A 23,854-nucleotide genomic window follows, 5' to 3' on the forward strand; every position below is an offset into this window, starting at 1 on the left:
TCTGTTGTTCCATGTCCAGTTCTAACTGTTGCTTCCTGACCTGCATATAGGTTTCTCAAGAGGCAGGTCAGGTGGTCTGGTATTCCCATCTCAGAATTTTCCACAGTTTATTGTGATCCACACAGTCAAAGGTTTGACATAGTCAATAAAGCAGAAATAGGTGTTTTTCTGGAACTCTCTTGCTTTTTCCATGATCCAGTGGATGTTGGCAATTTGATCTCTGGTTCCTCTGCCTTTTCTAAAACCAGCTTGAACATTTGGAAGTTCACGGTTCATGTATTGCTGAAGCCTGGCTTGAAGAATTTTTAACATTACTTTACTAGCATGTGAGATGAGTGCAATTGTGTGGTAGTTTGAGCATTCTTTGGTGCCGGGAGCCAGCGTGAGGAACTCCACCCATGGCAAAGGTCATGAGGAAGGAGGCTTGGCATACGCAAAGGTGTGATCAAGCCTCAGGAAACCCCCTGTTCCTGAGCATCTACCCCACAACCAGAGTCTGTTTTATTTTCTCCCCCATAACCATTTCTCTCGGAGAAGGAGTAAACGTGCAGCTCCAAGGCAATAAAAATTCTTGGGCATGACAAGAGTGTTTCAGCTTACGGACTCCTCTGGAGGTTATCTCGCCCGCCTGTATAGGTTCCTCCGGCCACATGTGATTGTTTACAGCCTCCCAATCTGAGAGGCACGAGATGTTGTAGACTTACTAAAGGCAAATTCTTTTGGGGAGTTAGAAATTATTAGTATAGTGGGTTGGTTAGGAATTATATTGGTGAAGGGTTTTTCATTTGTTGTGCCAATAATTGCTGCTAATTCCCTCCCCTGGGTGGGACAAGGATGTCTCAGGTCAAACCTCTCTGCTGACAGACTAGCTTGTGTAACAGGATTATCCATACTCCTGCCACTACACACAGGATTGTTTACTACCTCTCAACCATAAACAGCACAGAGAGTTTTGGAGTATTTTGAGAGTCTTAATTAGCATAGGGCTTTTCTCATTGTTGAGTCAATGATTGCCGCCAGGCCTCCATATCCTTAGGCACCTGGGAATATATTAATCAATGTATTTGGAATATAGAAAAGGAAATATAGTAGTTTTTAAGGTTAGCAATACTAGACCTTTTGAGTTAATGGATTTTCTCTTTTGTAATAGATCACTGTACTTTGTTATAGATCACTGTGTCCTTGCCATGAAAAAAATGTAACTTGATCACTATCTTAAGACTAAATAGATCTTTAGGGGAGCATTGGTGAAAGGATTTTCATTGGGCTGATGTTTGCTGCTAAATCTCCATATTCCCTGCCCTTATAATGAATATAACTAGCATATAGGAGAAATAAGCATTAACCTTTTTAAGATTAATCATGTTAACCTTGAGTTAAATAAATTCCTTTCTTGATTGTAACTCACTACACCCTCACCCTATAGGAATGCAACTTTATTTGGAGGGTGGTGCCTGGTTTAAGAAAAAAACACCCTTGGAAAAAATAAGCTTTTTGGTTATCAGAAAGAAAGGATCATAGAATGTCAGCAGGTCTCACTCATGGCCAGAAGATGATGTAATATCCCTAAGACCTTTTTTTGTTATACATTTATGTGAAGCACCTGATTTTGATAAAGGTCAGGACTGCTGACCCCCACGTGACTCTCTATTCATCCCTATGTGTAACAAAAGGTATAAAAGCAAACCCAAAATAAAGAAATCGGATCAGTTTCCAGAAAGACTGATTCCCCCATGTCGCTTCTTTCTTGCTCCCGTTTCTCTGGCTGAATTCCCATCTGGATTCAGCCTCCTTTTCTCCACTACACTATCTCCTACTACACTATCCGTTTCTAATCTCTCTATATATCTGTAATTAAATATGTATTTTTCCAAAGACGCCGATGCTGTCCCCCAACCTTCGAATCACCCTGGATCCACCGGGGCTGGACCCCGGCACTTTGGCATTGCCTTTCTTTGAGATTGGAATGAAAACTGACCTTTTTCAGTCCTGGGGCCACTGCTGAGTTTTTCAAATTTGTTGGCATGTTGAGTGCAGCACCTTCACAGCATCATCTTTCAGGATTTGAAATAGCTCAACTGAAATTCCATCACCTCCACTAGTTTTGTTCATAGCGATGCTTTCTAAGGCCCACTTGGCCCCAGGTAAATAGCTAGGGGAGAACACAGCTCCACCTATAAACAGAAAATTGGATAAAAGATTTACTGAGCATGGCCACGACCATCAGAACAAGACTCAGTTTCCTGATCAGTCAGTCTCTCCCATCAGGAAGCTTCTACAAGCCTCTTATCCTCCATTAGAGGGTAGACAGACTGAAAACCACAATCACAGAAAACTAACAAATCTGATCACATGGACCACAGTCTTGTCTAACTCAACGAAACTATGAGCCATGCTGTGTAGGGCCACCCAAGACAGATGGGTCATGCTGGAGAGTTCTGACAAAATGTGCTCCACTGGAGAAGGGAATGGCAAACCATTTCAGTATTCTTGCCCTGAGAACCCCATGAACAGTATGAAAAGGCAAACAGGACACTGAAAGATGAACTTCCCAGGTCGGTAGGTGCCCAATATGCTACTGGAGATCAGTAGAGAAATAACTCCAGAAAGAATGAAGGGATGGAGCCAAAGCAAACCCAGCTGTGGATGTGACTGTCCTATGCTGTAAAGAGCAACATTGCCTAGGAACCTGGAATGTTAGGTCCATGAATCAAGGCAAACTGGAGGTGGTCAAATAGGAGATGGCAAGAGTGAATGTCGACATTCTAGGAATCAGCGAACTAAAGGACTGGAATGGGTGAATTTAATTCAGATGACCATTATATCTACTACTGTAGATATAAGGGCAAGAATCCCTTAGAAGAAATGGAGTAGCCATCATAGTCAACAAAAGAGTCTGAAATGCAGTACTTGGATGCAGTCTCAAAAATGACAGAATGATCTCTTTGTTTCCAAGGCAAACCATTCAATATCACAGTAATCCAAGTCTATGCCCCAACCAGTAATGCTGAAGAAGCTGAAGTCTAACGGTTCTATGAAGACCTACAAGACCTTCTAGAACTAACACCCAGAGAAGATGTCCTTTTCATTAGAGGGGACTGGAATGCAAAAGTAGGAAGTCAAGAAATACCTGGAGTAATGGGCAAATTTGGCCTAGGAGTACAGAATGAAGCAGGGCAAAGGCTAATAAAGTTTTGCCAAGGGAACACCCTGGTCATAGCAAACACCCTCTTCCAACAACACAAGAGAAGACTCTACACATGGACATCACCAGATGGTCAATACTGAAATCAGATAGATTATATTCTTTGCAGTCAAAGATGGAGAAGCTCCATACAGTCAGCAAAAACAAGACCCGGAGCTGACTGTGGCTCAGATCATGAACTCTTTATTGCGAAATTCAGACTTAAGTTGAAGAAAGTAGGGAAAACCACTAGACCATTCAGATATGACCTAAATCAAAACCTTACAATTATACAGTGGAAGTGAGAATTAGATTCAAGGGATTAGATATGATAGACAGAATACCTGAAGAACTATGGATGGAGGTTCATGACACTGTACAGGATACAGGGATCAAGATCATCCCCAAGAAAAAGAAATGCAAAAAAGCAAAATGGCTGTCTGAGGAGGCCTTACAAATAGCTGTGAAAAGAAGAGACGCAAAAACCAAAGGAGCAAAGGAAAGATATACCCAATTGAATGCAGAGTTCCAAAGAATAGCAAGGAGAGATAAGAAAGCCTTCCTCAGTGATCAATTCAAAGAAATAGAGGAAAACAATAGAGTGGGAAAGACTAGAGATCTCTTCAAGAAAATCAGAGATACCAAGGGAACATTTCATGCAAAGATGGACACAATAAAGGACAGAAATAGTATGGACCTAACAGAAGCAGAAGATATTAAGAAGAGGTGGAAAGAATACACAGAAGAACTACACAAAAAGATCTTCACGACTCAGATAACCACGATGGTGTGATCACTCACCTAGAGCCAGACATCCTGGAATGCGAAGTCAAGTGAACCTTAGGAAGCATCGCCACGAACAAAGCTAGTGGAGGTGATGGAATTCCAGTTGAGCTATTTCAAATCCTAAAAGATGATGCTGTGCAAGTGCTGCACTCAATATGCCAGCAAATTTGGAAAACTCAGCAGTGGCCACAGGACTGGAAAAGGTCAGTTTTCATTCCAATCCCAAAGAAAGGCAATACCAAAGAATGCTCAAACTACCACACAATGCACTCATCTCACATGCTAGTAAAGTAATGCTCAAAATTCTCCAAGCCAGGCTTCAACAGTACGTGAACTGAGAAATTCCAGATGTTCAAGCTGGTTTTAGAAAAGGCAGAGGAACCAGAGATCAAATTGCCAACATCCACTGGATCACGGAAAAAGCAAGAGAGTTCCAGAAAAACACCTATTTCTGCTTTATTGACTATGTCAAACCTTTGACTGTGTGGATCACAACAAACTGTGGAAAATTCTTCAAGAAATGGTAATACCAGACCACCTGACCTGCCTCTTGAGAAATCTGTATGCAGGTCAGGAAGCAACAGTTAGAACTGGACATGGAACAACAGACTGGTTCCAAATTGGGAAAGGAGTACATCAAGGCTGTATATTGTCATCCTGCTTATTTAACTTATATGCAGAATACATCAAGAGAAACGCGGGGCTGGAAGAAGCACAAGCTGGAATCAAGATTGCCGGGAGAAATAACAATAGCCTCAGATATGCAGATGACACCACCCTTATGGCAGAAAGTGAAGAGGAACTAAAAAGCCTCTTGATGAAAGTGAAAGAGGAGAGGGAAAAAGTTGGCTTAAAGCTCAACATTCAGAAAACAAAGATCATGGCATCCAGTCCCATCACTTCATGGCAAATAGATGGGCAAACAGTGGAAACAGTGTCAGACTTTATTTTGGGGGCTCCAAAATCACGGCAGATGGTGACTGCAGCCATGAAATTAAAAGATGCTTGCTCCTTGGAAGAAAAGTTATGACCAATCTAGAGAGCATTTTAAAAGCAGAGACATTAACAACAAAGGTCCGTCTAGTCAAGGCTATGGTTTTTCCAGTAGTCTTGTATGGATGTGAGAGTTGGACTATAAAGAAAGCTGAGCGCTGAAGAATTGAGGCTTTTGAACTGTGGTGTTGGAGAAGACTCTTGAGAGTCCCTTGGACTGCAAGGAAATCCAACCAGTCCATCCTAAAGGAAATCAGTCCTGAATATTCATTGGAAGGACTGCTGTTGAAGCTGAAACTCCAATACGTTGGCCACCTGATTCAAAGAAGTGACTCATTTGAAAAGACCCTGATGCTGGGAAAGATTGAAGGCAGGAGGAGAAGGGGAGGACAGAGGATGAGATGGTTGGATGGCATCACCAACTCCATGGACATGAGTTTGAGTAAACTCTGGTAGTTGGTGATGGACAGAGGGGCCTGGTGTGCTGCAGTCCATGGGGTTGCAAAGAGTTTGACATGACTGAGTGACTGAACTGAACTGAATTGCTAGGGGATTGAAAACAAATCATATTTTTTCTCCTAGGGTCGTTTGTCATGCTATGAGGGTGCCCAGACTCCACCTCCCTGTTCATTACCATCTTTCCTCAAACCTTAGAAGGCACAAATTAACAAAGATTTGAGTGACTGAGAGCTCAGAAACCAAATTCCTGCCTCACAGAGAGGAGGGGTTAAGAGTTAAAGCTTGGATCCGTGAAGGGTCTGGCAGAAATTGACCCATCTCTGCAAATGACAACTTCTGGTCACAGACATGTCCTTGACTACTTTCTCTCACACCCCATAGCTTATCAATCAAGAAATGCTGTTGCCTCTGCCTTAAAAATATATCCAGAATCTTCTGATTGAAGTCACAGGCACCTCCAGCCTGGATTATTGCAGTGGCCCACTCCCTGACCCCTAAGCTTCCATACTGCCCTCTGCAATAAGGTCACTTAGCCAGAGGGACCCTGTGAACTTCTCAGTTAGATCACTTCTCTTCCTTGGCCTGGAAACCTCCCTATGTGCCTGGTCTGACTCTTTTAGTCAAAACCCAAAGTCCTTACAAATGACCTACACAGTTTGGCTCCCTTTATACCCTTGTTATTGTTCAGTCTCTAAGTCGTGTCTGACTCTTTGCAACCCCATGGACTGCAGCATGCCAGGCTCCCCTCTCCTTCACTATCTCCAGGAGTATGCTCAGATTCATGTCCATTGAGTCTATGATTCTATCTAACCATCTCATCTTTTGCTGCCCTCTCTTCTTCTCCTTTTGCCTTCAGTCTTTCCCAGCATCAGTCTTCTCCAGTGAGTCAGCTCTTTGCATCAGGTGGCCAAAGTATTGGAGTTTCAGCTTCAGCATCAGTCCTTCCAATGAATATTCAGAGTTGATTTCCTTTAAGATTGACTAGTTTGATCTCCTGCTGTACAAGGGACTCTTAGAGAGTCTCTTCCAGCACCACAATTTGAAAGCATCAATTCTTTGGCACTCAGCCTTCTTTATGGTCCAACTCTCACATCCATCTGGTGACTCAGATGGTAAAGAATCTCCCTCCCATGTGGGAGACCTGGGTTTGATCCCTGGGTCAGGAAGATCCCCTGGAGAAGGGAAAGGTAACCCACTCCAGTATTCTTGCCTGAAGAATCCCATGGACAGAGGAGCCTAGTGGGCTACAGTCCACAGGGTCACAAAGAGTCAGACACGACTGAGCAACTAACACATACACACTCACATTCATACATGACTACTAGAAAAACCATATCTTTGACTATACAGACCTTTGTCTGCCAAGTCTCTGCTTTCTAATATGGTGTCTAGGTTTGTCATACCTTTCCTTCCAAGGAGAAAGTGTCTTTTAATTTCATGGCTGAAGTCACTATCTGCAGTGATTCTGAAGCCTAAGAAAATAAAATCTGTCACTGCTTCCACTTTTCTCTTTCTATTTTCTATGAAGTGATGGGACCAGACCCTTATCTCCTCTTAACTGCTGCTGCTCCAGCCACTCTGGCCTCCTAACAGTTCCTTAAGCCTGCAAGCTGGCTTCCCCCAAGGGTCTTACTGTCTCCTTGGCCTGGAATGCTTTTCCTTCAGCTGGCTCCCTCAATCATGTCCTGCAGGTCTTTGTTAAAATGTCACCTTATCAGTGAGTTCTTCTCAGTCCAAATATTTTAAATTGCTATCTTGTCAGTTTCTTCCCTACTTTATTTCTCCAAAACACTTATCTTCTAACATAGTATATCCTTCCTTTTATTATTTATCTCTCTCTCTTTGTTTCTGTCAATATAATAGAAGCATCATTAAGGAGCAATTTTTGTCTCTTATTCACCACTGTATCTCTACAACTTAATTTCTGGTATGTAGTATTACTCTATAAATATTTGCGGAATGAGTGAATTTTTTGTGTGAATAAAGTGGGCTTCTGGGGACTGGAAGAGGAAGCCATGAAAGACTGTGGCTCGACCTTAAAAAAAAGAGAGAACTGTTATTGCCTCTTCCCTCAGTCTGGCCTCCAAAGCTTCTCATGTGCGTGCGGAGTGTAGTGTCAAAGCCTAACTGGGTTGGCAGCTTCTTATGCTCTGTGTTCATCAGCGCTGTAATTTTTTGTGGAGCTGCCTGTTTATGTGCCTGCATTACCCCTTCGATGAGATCTTCCTGAAGCCCAAATCCCTTCCGTGCTTAAACTCCCTGGCTCCCCTGTGCCCTCAGCACATAGTCCAGGCCCCTTACCTAGGAGGACAGGGACACTTCCTCTTGGAGCTTGTGAACTGACTCATGGTCCCCTCTCCAGCTATGTTGATATTTTAATTCATGGAACAGTGCTGTGAGATCTACCTCCAGGCCTTTGATTTCTTCTGATTGGAATATTCTTTGCCTACCTGACTTTTTTTTTTCCTACCTGACTTCTTAAATCAGCTATTTTTCTCCTCCAGTAAGTTTTCCCTGACCAACCCCCACTTCCCGCCTCAGGCTAGGGCAGGTCCCACTTTGGGGGCCACCTCTACTCCTGCAGAGTTTTCTCATCCCAGTCCTGACCACTCTGGGCTGTCCCTGTCTGGTTGGCGGGGAGTCTGTCTCCTCACTGCACTGTGAACCTCCTATGGGCAAGGTCCAGAGTTGTCTTTGTCACTGCTAAGTCCCCAGCATGGCCCACAGGAGGACCACTTGATAGGCTCTCTTTCAGGCTCAGTAGTTCCCCAGTCCGGGTAGGCTCTCCTTGGAGTATGAGTTCTGTGTCCCGTGGGTTGGAGTAGACGCTTTTAGGGGACAAGCACTAGGTCTAATTCCTTGATGGTCCCTAGCACAGGGAAGGCACACAGTAGGCCCTTTTTTGGAATAGAAACCTTCTCTTCAAGAGGGGAACAGTAGGTAAACTGGAAAGTTAGTGATAGGGTCTGATTCCTGTGCAGGTCCCAGCACAAGGCAGGCGCAGTGGGGGCTGAGTTTGAAACCTCTACATGTCCCATTACACAGCGAGCACACAGTAGTTTCCCTTAGGGTCTTGGGTCTGTTTTGATCATCGTGTTTTCTGGGATCACATGGGGTTTGTTGGGGGCGGGGGACTGGGATGTGGATGTGGTGGTGTGCACAGGCTCCCAAGCAGAAGTAGTTTGTATCAGTGGGAAGGATGTAAGCAGCACAACAAGGCTTGATTGGGTATTTTTATTGGCTCGTTGCTTCTAGCCCGCCTCCCACAAGGTCGGGATAGACTAGACCCGGTACGCGGCCCCCGAAGCGGTACGTGTACTTGCGACCCCCGCTCTTGCGCACGATGTCGCGGCGGTAGTAGTAGCGCAGACCTCGGCTCAGCTTCTCGTAATTCATGCCTGGCTTCCTTTTGCGCTCGCCCCACAGCCGCGCCACCTACGGAGGAGCCCAGGCTTAGTCCGAAAGGGCCGGAGGGGTTTGGGGAGGGCGGGGCTAGACGGTGGATAGGTGGGGCGGGGGCGGGGTTCCGATCTTTCTGCAGAGGGGTTAGGCGGGGCGCAGCAGGCTGGAGATGAAGGCGAGGCTGGGGGCGGGGCCTAGCACTAGGCAAAGTGCTGGTAGGGCTAAGTGCTGGGAGACCTGGGCGGAACTTGGCGGGTCTGGGAAACTGCTTTACCTCTTTGGGGTCGCACAGTTGGAACTCTCGGCTATTGCCGGTCCAGCGGATGCAGCTTCTACGCGCTCCATCGTGGAGCAGCTCCAGGAGGAACTGCCACAGCTGAGTGGGACCTGTGGGGTGGGGCAAGTGTACACTCAGGTTTTCTGGCCCCAGATGATGTCGCTTCGATGACCTAGGAATCCGGATCTGCTCCTCCTCGGAGAGCAGCAAATCCGGATTCCTCCATCTAAGGGACCTAAGAATTGGCCTGGGGACCCAGGCGTCCGGAGCCCTCATGTCGGAGATTTAGGATTTTGGCTGCCCCATCTTGGGGACCCAGGCATTCAGATCCTCATCTCTTTATTCTCACCCAGGAGCCTAGGTCCTCGTCCCTTGCTCCCTAGAAACACTACAAACTACTTGTGTCTTACTCCTCTCCTCCCTAGGTACCCGGCAGTGAGGCCCCCTCCCCCTCCTCTCTGGAGCCCCGCCAATTTCCTGGGTCCCGCCTCCTTAGCGCCTTATTAGACTTCCGCTTCGCTCCCATCGGACAAAGTCTCGCGGACCTCACCTCTGTGGTTAGTTTTGGGGTAACGAGCCAAGGTTGCGCGGTCCGACTGCTGGGTGGGTTCCGAGGAAGTGGTGAGATCTGAGCTCTCGTACTCCTTGGAAGAGGTGGCACAATCCGTATGCAGCCCTGAGTCCCAGGAGGTGGTACAGTCCGAGGCCGCAGGCCCGGCCCAAGGAAGGGTGGAGTCGGCGCGGGGCTCCCCGCCGAGGCTGCTGCCCCAGCAGGTGGCGCCGTCGGGGCCGGTAGAATAGTTCCAGCTGGTGGAGCTGGAGGCCACTTGGGCGCGCGACCACGAGTTGGTACTTCCCGCGGAGGTGGTGTAATTCTGGCCGGCAGCCCCTTCGGAGCCAGTCCAGGGGGCGGGACCCAGGGACTGGGAAACACCGCTGCAAGAGACGGTGCCGGAGCACGGCAGGTCTGTCCAGTCTCCCGGCCACGGAAGAGCTTGAGGGGCGGGCTCTGCGAGGACAAATAGACCCCAAGTGAGAGGAGCCCAGGTGTCCCGATACCTGCTCCCCTCTGGGGTTCTGGGAGGCGAAGCTCTCAGCCATGGCGTCTGGGACTCCAGGCTCCAGGATCTAGGTCATACCACTTTAAGGACACAGTGTCCCAGGTCCTAACCCCCTTCCCCTTCATAGATCGTGGAATCTAAACCTTTAGTCACAGTGGAGGACCCCAGTCCCCTCCTCCCCTCCTCCCCACCGCGCTACTCCGCACACACTCACCCGCCCCCCATGGAGCTTCTGGGTACGGAGTGGAGCTCCAGTCTGGCTGTGGGAGCCCTGCAAGGAATAAGGATGTAGCTGATTTAGGGAAGGGTGTGCACAGTGCCTGGAGACTTCCCTCAGACCCAGTGGACTTTGTCAGGGACTGAGAGTTCTCAACCCCAGCTCCTACTCACTTAGACCTAGGACTCAGGACACTGGCCCCCTCCTCCTCCTCCTTCAACCTCTGCAGTTCAAGCCCACACCCCTCGCAGAGTTCAACCGCAGGACAAGCATGCCCGCTTCCTCAGACCTCGGTGCCCAGCCTCACCTTCTTCCCCAGCACCCAGAGGTCCCAGCCCACAGCCACCTTTCCAGCAGGTGTCCTCTGTCAGCGTGTCCCCTTGGAGTGCCAGTTCAGGGATATAGAAGTTGAGTTCAGCTCCTTCTGCAGGCAGTGAGGTTAGACAGAGCCCCATCAAGTTCAGCGAAGGCCCCCACCTGCGCACCCACCCCACACACATTGTCACACACCCCGGACCTACCCAGCCCTGACATCCTGTGCCCCAGAGGCACTTCCTGTGGTGATACTTCATCCCAGTTCCACAAGTCCATGGATGTCCGTTGTGAACGTACTGGGTCGGAGAAAAAGGGGGGGCCACAGGGTGAGCCGGTGACACCTAGGGACCTTGGAGTCTGAGCCCCATCCCTTGCTTCCCTCACAAGGAGGAGTCCAGGCCTCTGCTCCCTTCTTCCTCAGGGCCCTGAAATCTTGGCCTCCAGTGTCCTTTCCCCTCGGACCCAGGAGTGAGGGCCCCCAGACCCCCAGACCCAGGAAACCAGGCCCCCAGACACCCGGTCTTCCAGCCCCCAGTTCATGGCTCACCTCTGGCAGGTCCTTCTGCCCCTGGCCGGGGGTCTCAGCCCCATTTCATACCATGCACCCCTCCCCTGGGGGCCTGAGCAGGGGGAGCGGATTTTCCAAGACGTCAGAGCTGGGGGTCGCAGTAGGGGTCGAGTTGCAGGGGCTGAGGCGTGGCCAAGCCATGTCACCCCCGCCCCACTCCCCTCTGGCCCCGGGGATGACCGCTTGCCTCTGCAGTAGCTTTGGGAGGCAGCTTTGGTTGTCCTGCTGCATGGCTGGCCTGGACTTGAACGGGAGCTTGGGAAACAGCAGGCTGGGTTGAGACCAGGGTGCAAGGGGTGTTTCCGGGGTGACAAGAGCCTAGCGGGGGGGGGGGGGGGGGGGGGGGGATTGGGGACTTGATCCTGTGACATGGGAGGTGGTGGGGGAAGCGGGCCAGGGGTCAGCTGGGCTGTGCCAGGCTTATCTTCAACAGGAAGGGGGATTTCCGGCCAGACCCCGGGGTCGACAGACGTCACAATCGGCAGGGGCCCTGTGGGGGATAGGTGGGGGTAGATCGACCTGGGATCCTCCACCAGGCCCAGTTCTCCCCTTCCTAGGGCTTTGAGGAGGACATTCTGGATGCTTCCAAGGACAGTAACAATGTAAACAATAACAACAGTGATAGTAATAGCTGACATTTACTGGGGGCTCATTGCATACCACCAAACTGTGGGCCTTTGTTTAATCCCGTTAAGAAGTAGGTATTAGTCTTATCCTGATTTTATGAAAGGGGAAATTGAGGAGGATTATTCCTACTTTTCTTCATCTCCAGAATCTGTGCCCTTTCATGCTATAATAGTTCAGGACAAATGGGGAAAATTTGAGTAGGAACTGAATATGAGATATAGAATGGATCATTTTCTTCGATGTGATAATGCTATTATAATATGAAATGCTATTTCTAAGAAATGCAGGTATTTACAAACAACAAAGGCCCACAGCTATTTAGGGGTGAAATGTTATGTCTGTAACTTTTCCAGTGATTCAGCAAAACCAAACCAAACCGTGTATACTTGCAACATATACATACACACATGCAATATTTGGAACATACAATTAGAAAATTGTTGTTTATCTTAAGTTCAAATTTAGCTAAGTGTCTTGTATTTTTATTTTCTAAATCTGGCAACCCTACACCCTGGTTGCTTGACTTCAGAACCTATGTTGTTTCTATACTGCAATATTGATAAGTAGATATGTATCATTAAAAATAACCCCTTTAAGACTCAGACTTAGAAAACAAACTTATGGTTGCTGTGGGGGTAGGGATAGTTAGGGACTTTGGGAAGGCCATGTATACACTGCTATATTTAAAATGGATAACCAACAAAGACCTATTGTATAGCACATGGAACTCTGCTCAATGTTATGTGCCAACCTGGATGGGAGGGAGGGTTGGGGGAAAATGAATATATGCATATGTATGGCCAAGTCCCTTTGCTGTTCACCTGAAACTACAAATTGCTTATCGACTATACTTCAATACAAAAATTTTGTTAAAAAAATTTTTTTAAAATAACCCCTTTAATATGGACCTTTTTCAGTATTCACCCAGTTTGATTATTAACCACTTGCCATTCTGGAGGGTGTGGGCACTGCCTGTGTTACACAAAGGAAACTGGGCCTCAAGAAGAAGAGCTACTCACTGGGCCTCAAGAAGAAGAGCTACTCACTAGGTCACACAGTGGGTGGCTGGTGCTGGGATTGGACCCAGTGTTGGTTGAACCACAGAGCCCTCAGGAGTCATTGGTCCCTCCATCCATCTAACCCAGGGGTCTGAAAGGAATCTCGTATCTGCTGTGCCCCACGAGGCCTGGGGCCTCCTCTCCTTGAAGCTGGTCTCTCTCCATGTCTTCCTGCCCTGGGTTGGTGTCCTCTGTTGTACCAAGCCTGAGTCTTGGTTGTGGGATCTTAGTTCCCTGACCAGGGATTGAACCCTTGCCCTTGACAGTTAAAATGTGGAATCCTAACCACTGGACCACCAGGGAAGTCCCCCAAGTCTCTTCTGGTGTCTCAGTCCCTCTCCATCTCTAAGCGTTCCTCTCTCTCCCTACCTCCTTATCTGTTTCCATCTCTTCCCCTCTCTGGACTTTTCCCCCAACTCCCTTTCCTGTTGTACTGCCTCTGACCCACCACTGTTTTCTTCTTTTTTCTCCCTCCCACCCCTCAGTCTCTGCTCACTACATTCCCTTCATCTCTGTCCATCTGTCTCTCACCCCCATTGATCTTCTCTCCTTGGGACTTAAATGTATGTTTAAAGCCCTCCTTTCTGGAATCATTCACATCTCCTCCCTTGCTTGCAGTGAATAGAAGGGGTTTAGGAGAAGGGAAGGGCTAGTGATATGGGGATGGGGTTTGAGGGTTCTGGAGCTGGGTGGTCCAGCCAGGTGGCAGGGGGCTGAAGGGCACTTCCTGTCATGAAAGGAGGCCCTCACCCCACTCACCAGACTGGAAAATGTGACGTCAGAGTGGGCAGTAAGGGAGGAAGACCGGAACAGAGGAAATCTGACACCTCTCCTGGGTGACTGGCTTCCTGAGAAGCCTTGGTATTGTTTCTCCCCTCCCAATCTGGGGTTCTGATGGCTATGGCCCTGGGAGACCCCTGTCCCCTCCCCTTGCCATCTCCCTCCTTTGGCTGGTCACTGCTCCAACCTCCTTCCTGAACCTGTTTTCTCTAAAGTGCAAATCTGTGATGCCAGTCCCCTGCTTGAGCTTTGTCTCAGCTTCTCACAGCTGGCTGTTGCCTTCAGGGTAAAGTCTAAGCTTTCAGTCTGGCATTCAAGGTCCTGACACTTAATTCTGACAGGCAGAGACAAGCTTGGAGCTGGGGAACAGGAGCTGGGGAGAGACTTATAGATGGAAAGAGAGGAGAGACTCAGAGACATTTAGAAGAGACAAGAAGCAGAGGGGGGCTCAAGAGAAACAAAAGGAGGCATAAACATTCAAAGAGACAGCAGAGGTCGACTAGGTTTTGGCAGAGTGAAGAAACTGGAAAAGTCTGAGAGACCTAAAGGGTGAGAACGGCAGAGATAAGGAGAGAGAATGATATTAACAGGAAGAGAATGAAATAGTTTCAGAAATGGCCAGTGCCTTCAGGAAGCCTTCTTGGACTCCTAGGGATGGTTCCCCATCCCAACCCTGGTAACTCTGGGCTGTCATTGTCTGGCAATGGCTCTCTCTGCCACTGAACCATTAGCTAGGAACACTGTTACCACTGTATCCACACACTGTCCCAGTCCTTGATGAAAACGGATGAATGAATGAAAGCCTGGAAAGCTCTGAGCTCCAGAAGGGCAGGGCCCAGAAGACCCACTACCTTGGTGCTGAGAACACAGGGTGGAATCAGAAGACCACTGGTGTGAGCCTTCACTTGGCTTTGACCTTGCACTAAGACTCTACTTTCTCCTCTGAGGAATAGGCTGCACTCAGTGTACACTTAAAGAGGTTTCAAGAAGATCTAACGGGCAGGTAGCAGCGTTGAAAACGCCCATCTGCATGTTTATGTAAACTTTCAAGGCTCCCCACTGTCTCCAGGGTGGGGGATGCTAAGCCCGGCTCTCCAAAGAGTGCTTCCAAGCCTAGCCAAGGATGGAAATGAACGTAAATTTATTGAAACTGGTGTTGGGGAGGATGGGTGGGTAGACAGTTGAGGGTTTTCCAAAGAACTGTGGGGAGGAACCAGCGCCCGGCCGGATGGGAGCGGGTGCCTGGCCACAGACCCTATCTCAGGCCCAATTTCTTCTTCTCCTTCTGCTTCTTGCGCACCACGTCCAGGTTCCGGTCCTTCCACATGCTCTTGCGCAGCTTGATGGGGCGTGAGCCCACATACTTCCCTGTGGGAAGAGAGGGTTCAAGGTCAGGCTCAGACCAGATGCCTGCCATGCCCAATGACCCTAGGGAGACCGCACTCACCATTCATCTCACGCATGGCGCGGACATAGTCACTGGGGTCCTTAAAGCTGACGAAGCCATAACCCTTGGTCTTGCCCGTGCGCTTATCACGGATCACCTTAGCCTTAAGGAAGGATGGGAACCGGCTGAAGGCTCGGGCCAAGATGTCATCGTTCACCTCGTTGCCCAGGTCCCCACAGAAGATCCGGAAGTCATCTGGGATTGGGAGAGGGAAGATCAGAGGATACATATGTGTGGCCCAGTGTCTGTCTTACTGAAATGATCCCACCTTCTCTGGGAGCATCCCCCAAGCCCTCTTCCCTCTTTATCCCAGCAGTCTCGACCTGAGGTCCTCTTAGTTATAACAGCCAACACTTGGGTAGTATTTACCCTGTGCTAGACTCTCTGCAATAGCACCCCACTCCAGTACTCTTGCCTGGAAAATCCCATGGGCGGAGGAGCCTGGTAGGCTGCAGTCCCTGGGGTCGCTGAGCGATTTCACTTTCACTTTTCACTTTCATGCATTGGAGAAGGAAATGGTAACCCACTCCAGTGTTCTTGCCTGGAGAATCCCAGGGACGGGGGAGCCTGGTGGGCTGCCGTCTATGGGGTCGCACAGAGTCGGACACGACTGAAGTGGCTTAGCAGCAGACTCTCTGCAAAGCATCCATAAAGTTTTCACATACCTGGCATTCCCAACAGCCCTTTACACCAAGGCACAGAGAGGTCAAGTCACCTGCCCAAAGTTAATCAGCAAGCAGCAGAGCTAGGACAAAACTCAGGCATCTATCTGGCTCCAGAGTCTTCACTTTCAACTAAGGGCACTGCCCTGCCCCACCCCAGGGCCACCTCACCCACTCCGGTGATGAAGCCCCTACCTTTGTCATCACAGCCCTGGCCTGTCCTGAGCCCCCAGCATCCTTTGGTCTCCTGAACACCTCTTCATGGACACTCCCTGGGCCCCTGACACCCACTGGTTCCCATAATGGCACCCTAGGACCGCAGACTTCATCATTCCTCAGCTCTGCCTCCTCTGCAAAGCCCACTCTGATCCCCTTTGAGTCCCTGAAACCTGAACACACTGCCTCATTCTTCTCCAAGGTCAATTTCAGCTGCCATTTTTGGATATACCTCCTGGGCTGAGCCTGGTCTTGACCAAATGTGCTCAAGCTCAAAGAATCTCTTCCCCCACGAGTATATACTATCTCCTTGCTGGAAAACAAGGCTTGAAAGGCAGAGTGACGTGTCCAAGGTCACAGAATTAGGGTCTACTGCCTAGCCACTTCTGGGCCAGTGCTGTATGGGTCTGGCCTGGGGTGGGCAGATGGTCCCAGGAAAAGAGGCAGACGTAAAGGAGTGGGGTGGGATTTAGGCTCCTTTCCTTGGCTACCACTGTGGTTGCCTCATAGCTTTGGTGGTGACTGAGGGCACTCTTGAACAAGTTAGGTCACCCCAGGCAGAAGTAATCTGACAAACTTAAGAGGGTAGGACCGTCCATAAACCAACTGATCTGAACACTTCAAAAAACTATTATACCTGAGACAAAGCAGCGAGAGGGAGACAATTCTCTTTAAAAGATAATCTAGTGACACAAAACTGCATGCCTCCTGGTTTAGGGGAAAAACAGCTATAAGGAAATAGTTTGGAGACAACTGGGAAAATCACAATTAAACAGAATATGAGATAACACAGTTACTGTTAATTTTCTTAGATGTGTTAACCATGTAATAATATGAAAGAAAATATTACTTTCCTTAGGAGATGAATATTAAGGTATTTAGGAGTGAAGTGATAACCTCATTTATAATTTACTTCACATGATTGAGCAAATGATGCTCATGGAGGGTTACAGTGAAGATAGCAAAATGTTAATTGCTGAATCCAGGTGGTTGATATAAAGTTAACTGTGTACAATTTAAAATTTTGTGAGAAATTTTGATTATATTTGATTATATTCTTTGCAGCCAAAGATGGAGAAGCTCTATACAGTCAACAAAAACAAGACCAGGAGCTGACTGTGGCTCAGATCATGAACTCCTTATTACCAAATTCAGACTTAAATTGAAGAAAGTAGGGAAAACCGCTAGACCATTCAGGTATGACCTAAATCAAATCCCTTATGATTATACAGTGGGAGTGAGAAATAGATTTAAGGGACTAGATCTGATAGAGTGCCTGATGAACTATGGAATTTCGTGACATTGTACAGGAGACGGATCAAGACCATCCCCATGGAAAAGAAATGCAAAAAACCAAAATGGCTGTTTGGGGAGGCCTTACAAATAGCTGTGAAAAGAAGAGAAGCAAAAAGCAAAGGAGAATAGGAAAGATATAAGCATCTGAATGCAGAGTTCCAAAGAATAGCAAGAAGAGATAAGAAAGCCTTCTTCAGGGATCAATGCACAAAAAGTTAGGGAAAAAAAAGAATGGTCTTTCTCCTTTAACAAGCCAGGCACTTCATGAATGAAATGGGCCAGAGGTCCTACGCACCAATCCCCTTTACCCAGTTCTTCAGTGGCTCGGTGAGGGCCTGCCCCCTGAGCCATAGTCTGGCTCTCTAGGAGATGGGCTAACAACAGTGCTGCCCTACAGTGAGGTGTGGAGCTACCCGGCTAACCTTCCTTGGCTGAGCAGCACAGACCCTGCACTCGAGCCCACTCACCTGCATCCCACTCTAGCAGGCTGGGGTCCTCCCAGCTGCTCCCAGCTGCTGTGCGAATGCAGCGCTTCAGTTTCTCTGGTTTCCCTTTCTTCTTGTCCTCACTCAGAGGTTCCGGCACCTACAGAGAAAAGGAAGGGTACAAAAGGCTAGATCTGAGTCTCTTGGGCCCATCTGCCCTCTGAGGCTCTTCCATTTGGTCCCCCTAGTTCTCCTGTCTCCATAGTTAAAGCATAGGATATGCTTCTGGGCATCAGGTTTATGTGTGTGTCTGCCTCCCTCTTCCCCATGTTCTCCCAAACCTTCCAATTTCCTGGGTCCCTCCTACCTCCATGGACAGAATATGACCCGTGTTTCTGTGTGGGGAAGCCCACGGGCTGCTGTCTGCCCATCCAGCCCTTTCTGTCCCCCACTACTCTGCTCCCTGCTTACCTCAAGAGCCATGAGGCCAGGGGGTGGCTCAGGCCGAGGTGGCCGGGGTCTCGGACGCAGGGACAGGAGCTCAGGAATGCGCAGTGGGGGCAGTAGGCCTCGCACAACTTCCAGCGGGAGGGGCAGGGGTTCAGGCTCAGGCAGAGGCATGGCCAGGGCCAGTGGCAGGCTGGGCCCAATGACTGCAGGGCCAGCTGGGGCGGCTCCGGCTCCTACTGCCACAGCTGCGCTAGCCTCCTCCAGCCCAGCCGCTGCCGCCACCACAGCCTCTTCCTTCTCTTTCAGGCCCAACCCCAGGCCTAGGCCCAGCTCTCGGGGTGTTGCTGGCTCTTCCTGCAGGCAAAAGGAGGGCATGAGGGGGCCAGATCACAGGCTCAGACCTCCCTCTCATCCTTGTCCTGTACAACAGAGCAAGAGCACCGGGGCCAGAGAGCAGGCAAGAGACACCAGGACAGGGAACAGTGTCTCTGTTCCTGTCAGACCAATACAGGGATAGAGGAATAGGCAGAGAGACAGACAGACACAGGGACCAACAGGGACCAAAAAGTAAACAAAGACAGAAAAAGAGGGACAATCAAAGGAAAAATAGAGATACACAAAGAGAAATGCACCTATAATTTGTGTTTTCTCTCTCAACTTCCCTCAAAAAAAAAAGAAAAAAATAGAATGATATGGCCACAGGAAGAAACAGGGAAAGACAGAGGCAGAGACGTGTAAAGCTGGGGAAAGGCAGACTTGGTAGACACAGCTCATCAGGCCAGGATGAGAGTCTCTGTCCACCGCACCTGACCCTCAGTTCCCTGACCAACTCACCAGAGGAGGCCTCAGAGCAGCCATGGAGCCCAAGGGTGGTCCGGGGGCCCGAGCCATTGGTGGCAACATCATAGGTGGTCCAGGGGGCCCAGGCAGGGGGGGGCCCACGAGGGCCTGGTGAGGGGGCCGCAGGGCCATAGGGCGGGGCCCAGCTGCTGCAGAGGCAAGAGCACAATCTGTCAGGGTGTTAGTGGGGGAGCTGGAGGACTTGGGGAGGAGTTATGTGGCAGGGATGATGACCTTGGCCCCCTCACCTGCTCTCTGCAGCACGTGAGGGACGAAGGCTGGACGCAGAATAGTGGCACTCTGGGGGGCCACAGCTGTGGGAGAGATGAGGGTGTGTGTCAAGGGGGACTGGGGCACTCAGGGCAAGGTATGTGCCTGTGGGTGCTCTGAGCACCCAAGAAATTCTGCCGAAGAGCCTGGGGAACCCTCTGGGAGATGTGGAGTCCTTTTCAATTGTTCATTCAGCAAAACACTTACCACTGATGATCTCCTCTGGGCCCGGCCCTGTCCTGGGCAATGCTAGGGGCACACCTAAAGACCACAGGCCCTAGGGGAGCTCTTGGTCCAGAGCAGGAAAGAACATACTCATCACCAGCGTGACAGCCAGATTGATCAGGGCTGGATGGGGGAAGCCCAGGCAGGGTGACTGAGGCTGGCAGTAGGGAGCTCAGAAGAGGGATACCAGGGGCACTAGAGAAGGCTTCTGGCAGAAAGGGACCTGTGAGCTGAGACCCAAAGGATAATGAAGAGCTGGTAATGCAAAGGCTAAGTTTGGAAATATTACTGGCAAGGAGAATGCTTATAAACAAAACCTTTCCCTCTTTAGTTTAGCCTAATTCCAATAGGGGAAGTCAGGAGCTGGAGAGCATCATAAGAGGATGGTCAAGCGGTCAGTAGGTATCCAAGCATAGTCTTGGTGGCTGAAAGACTGTTTCAGTGGTTGTTCTCCGGAGGGTACTAGGGTGCCACAGCAGGGCTGGAAGCTGGGCAGGGTGACTAGGTCAGATTTGCACTTTCATCAAAACCATACTAAAGCATAGGAGATACTAAACCTCAGATATCAGGTAAAAGAGTCTATCAGGATTTAAGTGACATAATTAACAAGTTTGATCTAATGAGATGACACCAGAACATTACAGAACACATATCCTTTTCCTATAGGTAAGGAAGTTAATGTCACAAAAATTGACTGTGTGTATAAAAGTCATCTCAACACGAAGTAAGAGTGTCCTGTGGAGACAATATATTTTAGTTAGCTAGAGTTTGGTTTAGTTGATAGGTTTGGAAGGTTAAAAGTTGGGTGACAATGAGCAGGAGAGGGAAGGGACCTCAAAAAGAGCCTTACTGGCAAATCCCAGCAATGTCTGGGGCTCCAGGAAAGGAAATGGGGACCTCTCTCCGTAAGGGACCGGCTAATGTAAGGTCTTGAGTGTCAGGTGAGGACCACAGGTGCTTGTTTGATGGTCTGGTTTGTTCATCCTATCAACAGAGACATGTAATGCTTACAAGATGGCAGGCACCCTCACAGACGTTTTATTATAGAGGAAGCAAAAGATGATAATTATAATAAACAAGTAAGTTGTATAACTTGTTATAAGGCTATATAGCTTTATAGCACATGAAGTGCTATGAAGAAACAGCAAAGAATATGGATTAGGAGTCACAATAAAGGGGCTGGTTTGCAATGACCCAGTAACTAAGGCTGAATCAACGAAGTACATGATTAGGTTTATGCTTTCGAAAGACAATGATATCCTGGGGATGAAATGGAGAAGGTGAAGTAGTCAAAACAAGAGTGCTTGGTGAAATGTGGGATTCTCTGGCCTCAGACCTACCTGCTCGCCGCAGGAACATGGCTTCTCGAGCCTCTGGACTGTCCAGGTGACTCCGATCACCAGGGCCAAAGCCAACTGTTGGGAGGGGAGTGATGAGGATGGGGGGGAGGGGAGGAGAGTCCCATGCTTCCCTTTTTACCACCCTGCTTCCCTCGTCCCACCACTCCTTACTTACCTGGACCCACAAAAGGTGGGCCACCCACCATGGGAGGAACCACTGTGGCTGCAGCGGCTGCTCGGGCCTCCAGAGTCTGTTGGACCTGTTGGATGGGGATTGGGGTGAGGGGTCTGACTCAGTGCCCCCAAGCTGCCTGGCAGGCTCACCTGGGAACCAAGGATTTTGTTCTTCGCACTGTGTGGCTATCTCTCAAACTTCAGGTCTCAGCTAAAACGTCACTTTTCAGAAAGGCTTCTGGGATCACACTAGCTCAAGATGTCCTTAGTCCCTCCCTGGTGCAACTTCTTTCATCATTCTGCTTCATCTTCCCCAAAGCACTCAGCACTACCTGAAATTATGTCCAGCTTGTCCTCCTCATCTCCCATGCCATCACCCTGCTCCAAGCCACCATTATCTCTTGCCTAGAGTATGATGGTAGCCTCTTCCCCAGACTGCTTGATTCTGCCCTGGCCCCCTATAATCTGTCTTCTAAACACAGCCAAAGTGACCCTGGTGACATCTAAATTGGACCATATCACCCCACTGCTCAAAATCCTTCAACTGCTTCTCATCCCAGAGTAAAAACCAAGGTCCTTATGGTGATCCACAAGGTCCTACTAGATCTGTCTCTATCACCTCTCTGTCCATATCTCCTCCTACCCTCTCCCTTGCTCACTCCATTCCAGCCACCCTGTTGTCCCTGCTGGTCCTTGAACACATCAGGTATGCACCTACCTCAAGGCCTTTGCAGATCAACAGTTGTCTGGGAATACTCTTTTCCCAGATATCTGCATAGTTCCCTCCATCATGCTCTTTATATCTTTGCTTAGATATCACCTCTTCAGAAAGGTCTTCCCTGACCATGCTGATAAAATTCTGCCTTTCTTAATCTACTTTAATCTGTCTCTCCACAGTAAAATAGAAACTCCAAAAAGGTAGTGAATGTTTCTGTTTCATTCTCTGCTATATGTCTAGGGCCTAGATCAGCACCTGGTGCAGAAGAGGCACCTGAAAATTATTTGTTGAGAGAATGAACAAGTTTCATTTACTTGTTCACTTTTTGGTAATCTCTTTATCCACTAGTCACATATAGTTAAATATGGAGAACTTGAATGTGACTAATGAGACTGAGGAACTATGTAACTCTATTATGAATTTTAAATAAATGCAGGACATTTCCATCATTGCAGAAAGTTCTACTGGCCACCATGATCTAGAATAAAAGCATGCAAAGGGCAGAATTATTGTCTTAGTCGTTACTGAGTCCTCAGTGTCTGACACCTAAAATATTTGTCATGCTAATTAATCAACAAGCCAGCATGTCAAAAGCTCTCTGTATACAAACTAGTGTCTGAGGCACTGTGCTCTCTTCTATGCCTTATTTCAGCCGTACCTGCTGGTATGTGTTGGTCGCGATAATTGGGCGGATCACAGGAGCTGCTGGGACTTGCATCGCTTCAACCGTGGGGACTGTGGGCACCGCAGGCACGGCAGTTGGAATTCCTGTTACGGGAGCCCCCAGAACTTCCTGCTCAAACCTGGGAAGGCAGGACAGACACCACAGCTCAGGACCTTGCACCAATTCTGAAACGGTGGGTATATCGCGACAGCGCCTTCACCCCTGCCAACCTCTCCTCAACTCTCGTCCCCACAATTCCGAAAGTCCTGTTTCCCCAAGACAGAGCTATATATCGAGTCTATCGTGGCCTGGAGGCTCCAGGGCTCGACAACTCTGACTCTAGGACCGCTTTTATCGCTCCCTATCGCGGGCCTTACAGGGCCATCTCCGCCTCCATCTCCTTCAAGCGTTCCTCGCCGCTCTTTCCCGGGATGCCGGCACCAGGGCCCGGAACCACAGGTCCTCCTGCACCCGGGAGGCCCGGGGCTGGCCCCGCTCCGGCCATCGCTGCTGCCGTCGCTGTCTCCGGTACTACCGCCTCAGCTCTGTCGCCTCCGCCGGTTCCGCTGTATACACTCTGGCTACGTCAGGGTGGGCGCCCGAGGATGACGTACCAGCGAAAGCGACGGGCGCCGATACATGACATAATCCGTCAACGGGGCTGGCCTTTGGAGTGAGGGCCAATGAGAACCTGGCCTCACCCAGAGGGCCCGCCCCCAAGGGGAAATAAAGGCCAGTCAGAGTGCCGAAGAAAGGAGTCAACGGAAGAAACTGCGTTTAGGGGCTTGCAACCCAGAGAGGCGGCCACGCCTTCATGGGGGAATACGGCCCGCCCCTAAAGTGAAAACTTGACCTTTGAGAACTCTGGGAAATTCGGAGGTTTCTCCGGTGCCACTGCGAGACCCGTTCCGGAAATTTTAAAACACAGTGACATCCCAGTCACCCCAGGGCAGGATGGGGCTGGAGACAGCTGGAAGCCGTGGTCGCCCACTTTCGGACATGCTACCAGTGAGTTCCAGAAAAACCAGGACCATGATGTGGGAATTTCAGAGGAGGCGCCTGACCCAGGCTTCCTGGAGGAGGAGGTGACACCTGAAGACTTCTGCTAGATAAAATGAGTATAGAGATTCTGGGTAGGAGGAATAGTTCATGCAAAGGCCAAGGGACAGTAGTCAAATATGTCAACTCAGAAGGTCACGTGTATAGTTTTGGTGTTTGTGCTTTCTTGAGACACAGCTCTCTCTCTTTTTAGTCTTCAAGATGTTTTATGAATATTTTCAAAACTACACAATAGTAAAGAGAATAATATAACGAACATCCACGTGCCTCTCAAGTATTTACTAAAATTTTACCCTTCTTGTTTTGTCTATACATTTTTTTCTCTTTACATCATAGCAAAC

The 23,854-nt window shown here is 48.9% G+C and overlaps 2 protein-coding genes across 4 annotated transcripts; both read right to left on the reverse strand.

Annotated features, from left to right (window-relative positions):
• Positions 1-8,642: 8,642 nt before the first annotated feature.
• Positions 8,643-10,970, reverse strand: ETV2 (ETS variant transcription factor 2). The gene is made up of 6 exons (XM_040253117.1): positions 10,901-10,970; positions 10,726-10,803; positions 10,377-10,454; positions 9,652-10,110; positions 9,099-9,211; positions 8,643-8,857 (listed from the first exon to the last, which is right to left on the reverse strand). Exons 1-6 carry the CDS (start codon positions 10,968-10,970, stop codon positions 8,657-8,659), a joined length of 999 nt encoding a protein of 332 aa, XP_040109051.1. The 3' UTR covers positions 8,643-8,656.
• A 3,875-nt stretch (positions 10,971-14,845) lies between these two features.
• Positions 14,846-23,078, reverse strand: RBM42 (RNA binding motif protein 42). Of its 3 annotated transcripts, none has more exons than XM_040252992.1 (10): positions 22,832-23,050; positions 22,449-22,593; positions 21,074-21,158; positions 20,899-20,973; positions 19,312-19,377; positions 19,058-19,212; positions 18,245-18,577; positions 17,816-17,933; positions 15,175-15,369; positions 14,846-15,095 (listed from the first exon to the last, which is right to left on the reverse strand). In XM_040252992.1, exons 1-10 carry the CDS (start codon positions 22,957-22,959, stop codon positions 14,983-14,985), a joined length of 1,413 nt encoding a protein of 470 aa, XP_040108926.1. In that variant the 5' UTR covers positions 22,960-23,050; the 3' UTR covers positions 14,846-14,982. The 3 variants fall into 3 exon arrangements, with proteins under 3 accessions (XP_040108926.1, XP_040108925.1, XP_040108927.1); XM_040252991.1 differs by having other exon boundaries at positions 14,852-15,095; positions 19,058-19,233; positions 22,832-23,061; XM_040252993.1 differs by lacking the exon at positions 19,312-19,377 and having other exon boundaries at positions 14,852-15,095; positions 22,832-23,078.
• Positions 23,079-23,854: the final 776 nt, after the last annotated feature.

The sequence above is a fragment of the Oryx dammah genome, unplaced genomic scaffold, assembly GCF_014754425.2.
Source record: "Oryx dammah isolate SB20612 unplaced genomic scaffold, SCBI_Odam_1.1 HiC_scaffold_13, whole genome shotgun sequence".
In the NCBI taxonomy this organism is placed as follows: domain Eukaryota; kingdom Metazoa; phylum Chordata; class Mammalia; order Artiodactyla; family Bovidae; genus Oryx; species Oryx dammah.

Excerpts from the sequence above, each read along its gene's own strand:
- ETV2 (XM_040253117.1), bottom strand. The coding sequence starts at position 10,970 with ATGGACTTGTGGAACTGGGATGAAGTATCACCACAGGAAGTGCCTCTG. Across the intron at positions 10,804-10,900 it reads GCACAGGATGTCAGGGCTGG|AAGGAGCTGAACTCAACTTC; the intron begins GTAGGTCCGGGG and ends CACTGCCTGCAG. Across the intron at positions 10,111-10,376 it reads AGAAGCTCCATGGGGGGCGG|AGCCCGCCCCTCAAGCTCTT; the intron begins GTGAGTGTGTGC and ends TTGTCCTCGCAG.
- RBM42 (XM_040252991.1), bottom strand. The coding sequence starts at position 22,959 with ATGGCCGGAGCGGGGCCAGCCCCGGGCCTCCCGGGTGCAGGAGGACCT. Across the intron at positions 21,159-22,448 it reads CGACCAACACATACCAGCAG|GTCCAACAGACTCTGGAGGC; the intron begins GTACGGCTGAAA and ends CCCATCCAACAG. Across the intron at positions 17,934-18,244 it reads CTGGCCTCATGGCTCTTGAG|GTGCCGGAACCTCTGAGTGA; the intron begins GTAAGCAGGGAG and ends TTTTCTCTGTAG.